This window comes from Phaethon lepturus, unplaced genomic scaffold (assembly GCF_000687285.1).
Source record: "Phaethon lepturus isolate BGI_N335 unplaced genomic scaffold, ASM68728v1 scaffold6545, whole genome shotgun sequence".
In the NCBI taxonomy this organism is placed as follows: Eukaryota; Metazoa; Chordata; class Aves; order Phaethontiformes; family Phaethontidae; genus Phaethon; species Phaethon lepturus.
In genome coordinates, this window is record NW_010542590.1 from 5,919 (window position 1) to 19,403 (window position 13,485).

At 39.9% G+C, this 13,485-nt stretch overlaps 1 protein-coding gene across 1 annotated transcript in view; it reads left to right on the forward strand.

The window, feature by feature from the left end:
- The window catches only part of LOC104621556 (soluble lamin-associated protein of 75 kDa-like), a gene marked incomplete at its 5' end in the record, with an annotated part of 15,041 nt that extends 5,445 nt beyond the window's left edge, over nt 1–9,596 (forward strand). Inside the window, 11 exon segments of the mRNA XM_010288074.1 lie at nt 12–178; nt 1,636–1,764; nt 1,975–2,081; nt 4,089–4,143; nt 4,494–4,632; nt 6,615–6,780; nt 7,259–7,382; nt 7,385–7,434; nt 7,522–7,524; nt 8,201–8,487; nt 9,311–9,596. Of these exon segments, the coding sequence (XP_010286376.1) occupies nt 12–178; nt 1,636–1,764; nt 1,975–2,081; nt 4,089–4,143; nt 4,494–4,632; nt 6,615–6,780; nt 7,259–7,382; nt 7,385–7,434; nt 7,522–7,524; nt 8,201–8,487; nt 9,311–9,596 (1,513 nt within the window).
- Between the last annotated feature and the right edge of the window lie 3,889 nt (nt 9,597–13,485).

Here is a 13,485-nt window from a genome sequence, read left to right on the forward strand (position 1 = left end):
AGTATTTGTAGCTCTTTTTTTACTCGGAGTTATCAGCTGCCAGTGCTAGACACAATGTTTGTAAGGAAGAAACATCGTGGGAAAGACTTTGGGCTAATCATGTTGGAAGACTTTGTGGATTCCTTTACTGAAGACACTCTTGGCCTTCGATACCCACTGTCATCCTTCATGTACATAGGCAAGCTCTTTGATTTATTCTTCTGATCTTTGTGCTTTCTTTACATGTCCAAATGAGTGCTGTTGTTCAAGCTCCATGTTTGTGGCTGCATCCTCAGTTTTTGTATTAAATATCCTGCTCTTCAGTGAAGGTTAAAAATCATGATTTGCTGAAGATGGTGAAGTATTTCCTGATTAGATTTTAATCCTCTGTGTGAGGTTAGATTATTGGATCGCTGTTGGCTTTCTGCTACTGTGCAGTTTACTGCTATATTTCCCTCCCAAGCCTCCAGAATGGGTTGAGGTGTTTTTGTGTATGATCTCCTAATGTATATCTTCTTTGTAGCACCATTTTCTTGCTCACTCCTAAGCCTCACAAGGTCATTTAATTCATGCCTTCTCAGAACTTCTGGTCAAGTGGACGTACTAGGCTATGTTTTAACTTGGGTATAAGAAAGCACAGTTCTAATGTACAAGGAAAACACTTATGGCTCTTCCATTAACAACCCAAGAGGGTTATGTCAGCTAGGAAATGACATACATTTTGGAAACAATGTTGCTTGTGACTGTGTTCAGGTGAGAAGCATTTCCTTTGTCTGGTTTCTCAAGGCCTACTATTGGGCCATCTGTCAGGCTTCCTTCTCTTAACATTTTCATCTGGCCTTCTTTCTTAGGCACTGGAAATTTTCTGCTTTTCCAAATACCACTGTCTGCTGTTGGATCTGTCTAGACCTAGTTTGTTAGGCTTCAACCAGCAAACTGTCTTGAGCAGAATTTAATGACTAATCCATTTCCCTGGCTAAGGAATGATATGGCAGGGATCTTGTCCACTGAGATTATGCATCAGTAATGAATCAGGTGAAATGAATTTTGTAGTTTTCCTGGTAGCTACTACAGAATAATGTCAAAACATTCCTCTCTCTGTGGATGTTTAGTATGTGTACTGAGAGGAAAGAGGTGGAGGGACAGCAGAGAAGAAAATATTCCAAAAGTGAATAGTGAGTGGATGATAAACCATGCACTGGCAATGTGTTTGTGTTCCCAAAAAGTGCTTTTCACAAGTGCCTATGATAACACAAGGTGACAAAAATCACTTGACTACATCCGCTGTCTAAGAGCCCTTCCATCCTGGTTGGGCCTTGTGATTGGCAGGGACAGTGACCAGTGAAGATATAAAACTAAAAAAAAGTGGGTGCTTAGAGAAGAAGAAAAAAACCTCATCTATCTTTGCAATTTAAGATAATAATGGAAAGTGCTTAAACTTGAAGAAAGGATTTATTGAGAAGGATGACTAGGTAGGGTAAAGCAATATTATGTTTATTTCAGATTTTATTATGTTTTATGTTTTGTTGAATGGTTCTTTCTGTGGTGGTTTATGTGTATGATGGAAGATTGCAAATGAATTTGATTTCAGATAAACTGAGGTACAGAAGAGTATATAGTATATATAGTAGTGTGTGTTTTCTTGTGTTCGTTCAGCTTGTAAGCAGTATTTTGAGAAGTACCCTGAGGATCATGACCGTTTGTGGGAAGTGGAGGGAGTAGGACATTGGTTCCAGAGAAGACCTATTACCACTGCATTGCAAAGGGAAGAGCTCAGAATTGCAGGTATGGATGCTTTGTTTTGTTTTCCGACACTTTATAAAAGTTGTACTGTAGAGTGTTTGTTCAACAGTGACTTCTGTGAACATTGCCCATAGAAACTAGCAGAAATATTTTTATTTGTTGTGAGATCATATTTGGAATGGTTAATTGTTATATAAAGGTACTATAATTTTCCTTTTCCCTGTTTCCTCTTTTAAATCTTAACAGCAGAAGTCTCTCAGAAAGAAAGTACAAGTTTCCAAGCAGGGGATTATTTTCAACAGTCTGCAGCAGAATCTGAAGCAAGTGGACAAAAGACTGAGCTAGAAACACAGCTAAGTGTAGGTATACAGACTGTTTTCCATATATTAAAAAGGCTTGAGAGCTTTTAAGAGTTTTCTATAATCATATAACATATCTTGTCCTATTCTTCTGACTTTAATTACCTGTTCTTTATATTCAGTAAATATTTCTAATTTCTACAAAAGAATACATTTCTGAAATTAAAAAATGTAGGTTTTCAACAGATTAGTATGTTTGATCAACTGTGTGTTATGCTTGCTTGATATTTCTATTTCAAGTTCTCAAAGAACAGTCCTGGGTTATGCAGAGAGCTTGTACTTTTCGTATCTCTTCACTTTGTCTAAGTGGCAGCCAGTCTGACAGAACCCATGGTTCTATCAGAGGTATCATCAGAAAGTGATACTTTTTTTTTTTTATTGCTTTGTTACTAAAAAAACATATAAGAAATGCTTTTTGTCCATCTTATAATTGAATTGACTCAAGTCTGCACTATATATAAATGACAAATGTTTTTGTTACTTTTTGGGTGGCAGTTATGCTTCCAACTGATGTAACACCGATGACTAAGCTGGGGTTAAAAATACACTTTTTTGGGGGGTGGGGGTGTGTGGTGTCCCATGAATGTAGAGGGGTCTGTCACACCTGTCAGGGTCTAGTAATTGGAGCTGTTTGCTAGCAGCTTAGAGAAGGAGAGTATTTCAACTGACTCTGAGATTAGACTGTCTAGAAAGGCTGTTGAACAGTAGAGTTATCATAAGAGTGGAGAGAATGAGGAAGAGTGTTTATAGAAGTGCACATTCGCATCACAGTTCAATACAATGGAAAGTGTTTAGTTTGTATTGAGAGTTATACATTGACCGTATAGGAGGACTGCAGCTTTTCTTTGTACCTATTTGAAATCTTGACCAGATTTCAGCTACATATGGATGTGTGGTCATGAATATATTTGTGTCTTAGAGAAACAGCTTCATAATATTTAATCTCATTTGTGTTCTGAGGCCACACAGAATGTGCTTAAATTTATTGTTTTTTTACTTAAAAATAGGAAACAATGGTTGAATCAGTACTCTTAGCTCTTTGTATCTAGAATTTATATTTGAAATGTAAATCAAATGTCCCTTTTCCCAGTTGAGAAAATTAGCATTTTCCCCAAGGAAAACTGACAGCAAAGTAGTGATGTTTTTAGTCTCTAAATGACCAGAAGCAACAACTCTCATCTTTAATTTGTAATAATGTCTTGAGCATCATCACTGAGCTCTAGCTTCGGATCACAATAATGATAATATCAGCAAAACGATCTCAAAAATGCATGTTTTGGTTGTAGAGCTACATGGATATACTTGGAGAAAATAGCAGAGGGATATTAGTAGTTCTTATGATTTTTGTGTCTGTGAGTTAAGAACTCAAGCCCTGTCTCTTGCCCTCTTCCAGAAGAGGAAGATGATCGATACTGAAGTGCTCCAACTCCTCATAGCTTGGTAGAATTGCTGACAGCTCTCTTCTTGGCACCTGCACTATCTGTAATGAGTTCTGCAATGCTTTGAACATTGTTGGACCACTAAACAAAATAAAACACCTCACCTTCCCCCAAACCAGAAAAAAAACATTCCCCAAATTACATTTTCACCTTTTGCTTAGTGCTCCCTATTTTTGTGTGTGTTGATGCTAGAATGATTTATCATTAGCCTACAAATTCTTAGGTATTTAAAGCTTACTTGAAAGTATTTCAGGCACCAGAATGTAGATATGGCCACTTGTTTCTGGCCTTCTTGGGTAGTACTCTTAAGTGAGGCCGAAAAGGTGTCAGAACACCTGGATGCTAGTTATTGCCAGTTCTAGATTACTTACAGCAGCTAAGAAAGAGCTGATAAAACATACTTAATCTGTTGAGTATCTTAAATTAAGAATGGTTATAGCTGCTCTTCCATAGGATCATTACTATGAAATAGTGCTTTAGAAAGATGCAACCATAGGTAGGGAGATGAAGGTATTTCAGTCAATTCAGAAGTTTTTGGAATAACGTTAGCCTTGCTTTTGCTTCACAGGCTGACTCTCAAAAAGCTAAAGAATCAATAGATGTCCATGCAAGCACATCTGAAGGTAAAAATAACTTTGATTATCAGTATTGTGATTACTGTGGATTAGTAGACTAGCGGGCTCTCTTACTGCTTTGAAGCTTGGCGTGTTCATCTGCAAAGTGTATAAAAAAACCATGCTTTCCTCTAAGGTGCTGAGGCTCAACTCATAAATATTTTGAGGTCTTCAGAAAAAATTGTTATGAGTCTTGGTAAAGAGACTATGCATATGTATTCAGAAAATAAGTACCACAGTGAAATATCTTACTTGCACTCAGTCACTTTAATGAAACTTTGGGGGGGATATATATGTGCAGATCTTACAGACTGCATTTGTTCACTTGCAGTTATTTTATTTTGTTTTTTTTTCCTAAGACCCTGACATAACTCCCATTTCCATTTGGACACGAAGTAGTCATTTAAAACGTCCCAGAATAGGAAAAAATAGCCAGGAATCTGAACCTGAAACTTCCCAAGGAAATGAGGAAAACGTTCTTCATGTGTCAGAAAGCAGGTAAAGGAGCTTGTATTTAATTGATTATTTCTTATTTTGTTCCTTGGGCAGTCACAAACTGTCTCCCAGTGTGCTAATTGGTATTTATTCTCCTTTTTTCCTACTGAGTGCTTGATTTTAAAATGACTGAAAATAAAGCCTGGTGTGAGAGAGGAAATTGAGACATCACCTGAAGAGTGATTGCACCAAAATGTCTGGTGTCTCTGAAAGCTCAGTAGATATTGGAAGTAACAATAAGAAAACAGTGAGGACTGAGGGTGTATGTACAAGGGGAAGTGTTCTGTTATAACTGAGCCTGCATTAAGGTAAAAAACCATCTGTATTCATACAGCATAGTTTCTTGCAATAATATAACTGGACATGTATCCACAAATACTATGTGTGATCTTTGGAGAGAGGTCCCTTCCTGACCTCTTGTTATAGTGGCATATTGCAGTAAAATAAAGCCTGACTGTTTAGTTTGGGAGATGGTTACTGCTTATCACTTAATAACAAAAGAGTTACAGAGAGCCCCACCCATCTTCAGAGTAAAACCCTTTGTTTAGACAAATTCTGATTTAAAACCATCATATCCAAACTTAAATCCTTAAAAAAAAAGTTATCTCCAGTTTAAAGAATGTTATCCTGTGTAATAACTGTCAAGTGGGGATGTGAAGAATTGTACCTCTCTGTGGGTCTCTCAAATAAACCCAAAATAAGTCACCCCCAACAAACAAATGAAAAACCACAAACCCTCTTTTTGGGAACTGAAGATGACATGATTATTTTCAATGAAATCGCTCGAACTTGTTCCATTGGCTTTCTTTAAACAGATAAAAATAGTTTTTGTTGGTTTTGTTGTTTTGTTCCTGTGAGACTGAGTTCTTCAGCTAGCTACAGCCTAATTTTTGCATTTAAATCACTCTGTGGAACTACAGAGATACAGAATAGCTGTCCTGCACTGTCAGTGTACTGCCCTAAGCTGGTTCAGAACAGGCCAAATGGCATGGTTTGACTCTGCCACAGGTCGAGAAATTCTTTGCTGTTACTACTAATTGGCTGGTTGGTATGAGAGTGTGCAAGTCTGTTCTTGAACATCAGTATTTTGGGCCTTGGAAAGTGGAGTCAACAAGGTGCCACTACTCCTCTGAACAAGATGTGTAACATGGTGCTCATGAGCAGAGCTACAGTGAATCCTGATGGCAACAGGGCAAGACATCAGCTTGGTTCTTCCCTTCCATGCACATTAGCAAATATGGCAGGGTCTTCTGTTAGGGACTTTCTCCTCTGGAGTGCCTTCATCTCAAGATTGGCTCCTGGGATAAAACCCTCCAATACTGTCTTTATTATGAGATTGTGAAGCAGCCTCCTGCAAATCTGTGTACTTTTTCCTTTGCTTGTATATAATACTTCCAGTACATCAAAGTTTTATCATCTCAAAAATGACAACTGAATGTTTGAGATGGTGTTACTACCTGTCAGGTGCATCAGAGCTTCATCTTTAGCTTTTTGCTAATTTAATCTCTAGCTGATTGAATCTTCTTCAGCCTTGATGTGTTTATCACCTTGAGTTCTTTTCCAGTCATGGTCTTTGTAATATATGTATATTCAATGATTATGCAAGCATATTTGCTTATATAGCTCTATAATTTTAAACTCTTTCTTCAGTGAGGCTGGGAGAAGTTGCTTCCTTTCTCACCCCTTTGTGGCTTCCAAATATGTAATTGATTACTGCTTTCTAAATTTAAAATAACAAACGCATTTCTGACTTAGTCACATAAAATGGAAGTGGGATAGATGTCTTCATTTTATAATTGTCACAGCAATTTTGTTTAGTTAGCTGTTTTTAGATGTATTTAGGTTTCTGGATTCATATTTCATATGGCAAGTATGTGATATAGCAGTTTAAAATTGGTCATGAAGGAGTTTCCTTGCTGCTGAGATCACCAAAATTATGTATTAATCTAAAAGACTTAAAGGATATATCTTGATACTTGCTGCAGGCTGGAACTTCCTGCCCACACATTTGAAAGCTCTGAAGACTTAGTAGAAGAACCTGAGGAGAATGCTGTTGAGAATGATGAGGAAATGATTGTTGAAAATGAAGACCTATCTGTATCAGAAATGGAGTTACATGCATTACCCCCTGAGAAACGGAGTGAGGATGAGGTGAGCTGGATGTGATAGCAACAGCAGATAAGAAGTTTGGAATACAACTACAGTTTAAGTATGGTCCTTGCTGCCTTGATCCATGTGACTATCAACTTTTTGATTTTTGTACTGATGCTTTGTTGAGAAGTATATCTGATAAGCTAAAGCTTACTTATTTTGAATGATAGAGTTCATAGGATCTTCAGTAAGGTGAATTTCTAGCTTGTCTATCAACCTAACTTTCTTAACTGATTTGTCCTACTGAAGTATTGTGGAGAACTGAAGTAGGGTCAAGATCTGATCCAGTATCTCTAATTTAAAAGAAAATAAAATTATTTGAAGAAGCTAATAGCTGGTATGCTTCAGTGACTACTGTTGACTCTTTATTTCTCCCTTTCTCTCTCTCCCTGCTTTGATTTTTAAATCCAACTTTTATCTATCTAGTGTCTGGGAACAATAGTTGGCCATAATCTTGACTTGTAAATGTGATTTTTAGGAAATTACATCTGAACCTCTTGGTAAGACCTCACTTATGGCTGAAGAGCAAACAGCAAATGAAGTTCTAGGTGGTGAATCAAAATTGCAGTCTGAGAGTCAAGGAGAAGAACCCTTAACACTGTTCAATTAATCCTTGAGTCCTCAGCAAAACCTTCAGAAGACACTGTATCAGAGGCGAGAGAACTGAAACAAAATGTTAAGTTGTCTTTCCTTCAGAGTGTACATACCTTACTGTTTTTTCTTTTGTTAAGTAACAGATAGAAAGTAGCCCTTACCATCATATGAAATTCTTGGGAGAAGCAATTATTAGGCCAGATGATGTAAACTCATAAACAGAGTACACGAATGTTTCTGTGTTAATATGCACAAGTGGGGCATATAAGTATGTGATACTGAGAAGAAAGATAGGTTGTTCCATTTTGCCTTGGCAGTAATGAACCTGCTATTTCTCACTAAAATATTCATTGGATATGAGTGAAAAGCCACATCCTTACTTTGTCTAGTAATCCTACCCTGGTGAAATGTACAAGCAGTTAATTAACGGTAAAATACCCTTCTAGAACAGAGATTTTACTGTTTTTTTGTTTATAGTGCAAAAGCAGATTATCATATGCTAGCAAAATGATAATTGTATCTGTCTAAAATAAAACACCTTTATTTTTTTCCTTGGGATTAATTTCAAAATGTTTTTACTGTACCTGAATAATCCATTGAATAATTTGAATTTGAAAACAGGAGAGCAACTCTGGATATCAAATGCAGTTCACAAAATGGTCTTGCGCAAAAAGGAGAGGACTGGTTTGTTGACTGTGCATGTAGTCATGCTGAATACCAAAATAGCCTCTGAGGTTGCTAGCTGGGGACAGTAGTTGTTCAGCCTCTTGAATCTTCAATTAACTGTCCCTTTGATTGTTTTGGTACCCTTCCCCTCCCCCTGCAGGTTTTAAATGCAAATGATTCAGAAGTGCTGACTGAAGAAAGCACATCAGTAGAGGAGGAGGGCACTGAAGAACACCACCAAGAATCTGAAAAGAAGTTGTCATCCACTGAAAATGCAGCTGCTTCAGCACCCAAGGAAGAACCCTCTGACAATGGCCTGCCCAACTCTATGGTAATTGAAGCAGCAGAAGAATCTGTTTCTGAAAACTTATTGCCCAAAACAGCTTCCTCAGTGGAAGATTGAGAAGTGGGCCCGTGTGAACCTCATGAGGTTCAACAAGGCCAAGTGCAGGGTCCTGCACCTGGGTTGGGGCAACCCCTGGTATCAATACAAGCTGGGGGATGAAGGGATTGAGAGCAGCCCTGCTGAGAAGGAGGGGAACAAGAGCAGCCCTGCCGAGAAGGACTTGGGGGTACTGGTGGATGAAAAGCTGGACATGAGCCAGCAATGTGTGCTTGCAGCCCAGAAGGCCAAATGTATCCTGGGTTGCATCCAAAGAAGCATGGCCAGCAGGTTAAGGGAGGTGATTCTGCCCCTCTACTCTGCTCTGGTGAGACCCCACCTGGAGTCCTGCGTCCAGCTCTGGAGCCCTCAGCACAGGAAAGACATGGACCTGTTGTGGCCCTCCTCTGGACCCGCTCCAAAAATGATCAGAGAGGTGGAATATCTGTAGATAGGCTGAGAAAGTTGGGGTTGTTCAGCCTGGAGAAGAGAAGGCTCCGGGGAGACCTTATTGCAGCCTTTCAGTACTTAAAGGGGGCTTAGAAGAAAGATGGGGACAGACTTTTTGCCAGGGCCTGTTGAAATAGGACAAGGGGTAATGGTTTTAAACTGAAAGAGGGTAGATTTAGACTAGACATAAGGAAGAAATTTTTCACAGTGAGGGTGGTGAAACACTGGAACAGGTTGTCCAGAGAGGTGGTAGGTGCCCCATCCCTGGAAACATTCAAGGTCAGGCTGGACAGGGCTCTGAGCAACCTGATCTAGTTGAAGATGTCCCTGCTCATTGCAGGGGGATTGGACTAGATGACCTTTAAAGGTCCCTTCCAACCCAAACTATTGTATGATTCTATGAAGATCAAAATGAGGAAGCTAGGACGCAACTGACAGGAGGCCCCCTGTTGCTTTCAGTCAGAGCTCTTTGATAGTGGTTGAACTCAAGGATGTTTCTTTTCAGCAGCCTTCTGGACAGGAAGTACAGAAGAACCAGTTGGAAGAACACTCGGAAGAGTCTGCTAAGCAGATGGATCAGTACGCGCAGACAGTGGCAGAGTACGCTGCTGACAGCAGCTCTGAGGAAGCAGAAATTGAGGTACCCGTTGTAGATCGGAGAAACTTGCGAAGAAAGGCCAAAGCTTACAAAGGTCCACCCAAGAAAAAAGGAAAGCCAGCTTAAAATATTGTCAGTTCATCTATTTGTAAGGAAGTTGTTATTTTGTGGAAAACACTAGGGTATAACTAAACCATATGTGACACGGGAAACGTGTTTAAAATACTGGGTTGGACTTCCTTTTGGGATTCATCACTTCAAGTTTCCGTGAATTTTTAACCACTAGACATTGAGCTTCATCAGAGTATGAAAGAAAACACCCGGCCTCCTCCTTTTAGATAGGATACATGCTGAATAAACACAGTTGTGCTAGCAAAGGGAACAGTTTGTATATATGAGGTAGCAACCTTGGAAGAAAAATGAAGTGTGAAATCCTGGTACTACTAAGATCCCTTAAATGACCATAGACTTCCACGAGGCCAGACATCACTCTAGCATTTAATAATCTTGTGTTCTCTACTGTGGGGAGAAGCAGAACAAGAAAAATCCTTCTTTGCTTGTTCCCTCCCCATAGACTTTCTCAGATGAGATTAAGAGAGTGTAAGATTCCGTAATTCTAGGTCTCAAAATATATAAGAAGGTATAACTTAATAGATCAAAACATAAGCAGCACCTGTCTTTCATAAGAATCAGACTGGAGAGAATTGATTCCACTTGCAATTCCCAACTACTATTTGCTCATCACCTGAAACATCTGAGTCAGCAGAAACACCATAGCACACTCTGATAATTAAGCTCTTTATGTGAAGATTAAGAAATGTCTACACCATACTATTAAGAAATGTCTACACAGTACTGTAGCTTCCAAAGCAAGCGTCTTGCTAAGTGTAAGTTTTCCCAGAACGCATGGAGTTTAGACTCCAGTACATGTATGGGATTGTTTGAATTGCCTTCCTAACTACTTGCATGTATTGAGTGGATACTTGGTTACTTGTTACATTACAGGATAAAGGATATGACAACTTTTAATCTACTTTTGGTCTGAATGGAAGTGGTGCTTTGTGTTTTCCAAATACTCATCTGGAGCTGTGGGGTAACTATTAAAATGTTTTATCTGCCAGGTGTATGACTCCTGTGAGCTCTGGCCTTTCAGGTGGTTGAGACATTCATTAGTGTGAACTAGTGGATGTTTCAGCAAAATAGTTGTTTGCCAAACTTCTATGCCTTTGGGAGTTAGCAGGTAACTGCTGCAAATACTTGTGATTCCCACCTTCTTCTAACTGGGGTGTAATTCCTGGGATAGTAGCTTCCCAGTTTATAGCTTTTCTTAAAAGCAGCAATGAGTTTGCTGTATGCAAACAGAAATAAACAGGCTCTTCATGCACGTTTCCCTTCAGAGGTTCTCCTGGCAAACCACACATGGCAGGTATGACACATTAAGTTAAATAAGTTTGCTTCCCTTATTCTATTCCATTTACTTCGTGCCTGGGTTCTGTACTTTCCAATACATTTCAGTTAATCACTACTACTTTTCCTGTCTTTTGATATATGTACACACAGATATCATTCCCTCAGTTTATGGGCCATCCCTCTAAAATGTCAACTGAGTTCATTTAGTTCATGACTTTGGGCTCCATCTGACATAACAGTCTTTCAGGGCAGGAGAGATGGTGTGTGGTGTTGGACTGTTACATGCTGAGGCCAGTCCGGTCTGGACTTTTGTTCTGCTCTTTGGTTTCATTAATCTGGGTGGTTCTTACTATAATACCATTTATATGGCATATAGTGACCATAGTAGTAATGACATACAGTATTATATAGCAATTAACATATAATTCAAATCATTGGTTATTCTCCCCCAAAATCAAATCTTGAGGTACACATCGGCCTTCCCCATCCTCCTGCATCACCTACCACGTTCACCCAGCAACTTGAGCAAAAGCTTGCCACTTTCTCATGTCCTCTCTGTGGTCACGCAGATAAAACCACAGTGTGGCCCGAGGTACATACACCCTATATAGTATCTCTTGAGCAGAAGAATGCTTATTCCTAACTGCTGAGCTACTGGTCTGTACAGGTGGGGAGCAGAACATATCCTCTTTGAATCACTGAAACTTCCAGGACAGTTTCTCAACCATCGTGTCTGGCAGTTTCTCCACAGCTGAGATGCAGGCCCATGGGGACGAGGAGAAATGTTCTTATTGCTGGAGAGTTGGCCAGCCAGTTCATGCACTGTTGGTCCATCTCCATCTTTTCAGGTCATCGCTGCTAAGGAGTTGGCATATGGCAATGGTGCGCTCTGTACAAGATTCTACCACATGGGTCATGTGCACTGGACTTCATTGGATCTGTGTTGTATGGATTGTTATAAATCACCTCCACCATGGCCAATTCCCTCAGGTACTAGATACCTTTCTCCATGGTGGTCCACTTGCCTGGGTGACATGTAACATCCTTCTTGAAGGGATACCTCTCCTTCATGCCAGACAGGAGTGGCCTCCAGAGGCTGAGGGCTTGTGACTTTTTCCCCCAATTGCCTTGTCAATGCCCCCTTCCCTAGAGAGGGCATTAGAGCAGCCAGATGACAATGTGCTCACCTGGACAATGGCCGAAGTCTTTCTGCATACCTCACAGCTCACTCAGGGATAGGGATCAGGTGGTTATCTCTGGTTCTGCCTCTTCCTCCACCCCTTCTACTGCTGGCCCTTCTTCATCATACTTTACTAAATTAGTTGACTTGTGCATCCATTTCTCCTTGTGTATAGGGGCAACTGATACCAGCACCTGTTGGTTCTCTTTCATCTGCACTGTCTCTCGTCAGGGTCTGAATAGCCACAGTGCCCGTTGCCAGGGTTGGAGCAGCCACGGTGCCCATTGTGGGGGTGGTATTTTTAAGAAATTGTTTAACTTTAAACAAGACCTGAAACACATTCAGGAGACCTAGTACTAGGAGCATGCTGGTTTGAACATCCCATGGATGTTTGAAATTCTCAAGAACTATTGTAACTAGCTTGGAGGGGAAGGTGAAGGTAGGTGTCTCCCATGTAGACTGGTGCCCTGAGGAGAAAAGGGAAAAAGTGCAGTTATTAATAGTTTCTAAGAGATGGCTCCCGAAGTACAGATGTTTGAACATCCCAAGGATTTTTTAATTTCACAAGAGCTGTTTTAAGTAGCTTGGAAGAGAAGAGGAAGGTGAAGGAAGGTGTCTCACCCATAGACTGGCTCTCCGAGGAGAAAAGGGGAAAAAGTGCAATTATTAATAGTTTCTAAGAGATGGCTCTCAAAGTACAGAGATGATGGCAATGCTGAGTACAGGTACCAGATTATTGTCATGACTAGCCATTTTATCATATCATAAGCCACTATTACAAAGTACAGCACAGTGATAACTGTTCTTGACCCAGTTCCCAGAGATTATCAACAGCACAACAGGAAACATATACAGCAAGTAAGGTGTCACAGAACACATCCCTGAAAAAAAGCACAAGAACTTTGAGAGCAAATAAACAAACACCGTGACCAACGACTATCAAACTACTATAACGAAGGCTTACAACAAATTTATTCTAACACCCTCTAGTCAGTTTTGTTATTATCTCAACCCATTGTGTCCCATGTTGATAAACTGATAAAAACAGTTTAATAGGATAGGGGAAAAAAAGAATAATAATAATAACAATGATAAAAGAATATAGAAAACAAGTAATGCACAGCACAGTTCACCACCACCCACTGACCAATGCCCAGCTTGTTCCCAAGTCATAGCCCCTCCCCCATCAACTCCCCCAGTTTATATGCTGCATATGACTTTGCATGATAGGGAATAGCTCTTAGGCAAATTTGGGTCAGCTGACCTGGCTGTATCCCCTCCCTGCTTCCTGTGCATCCCCCACTTTCTCTGGCAGGCCAGAGCACAGGAATCACAGAATCACGGAATTAAGGTTGGAAAAGACCTTTAAGATCATCAAGTCCAACCATCAACCCAACACCACCATGCCCACTAAACCATGTCCCC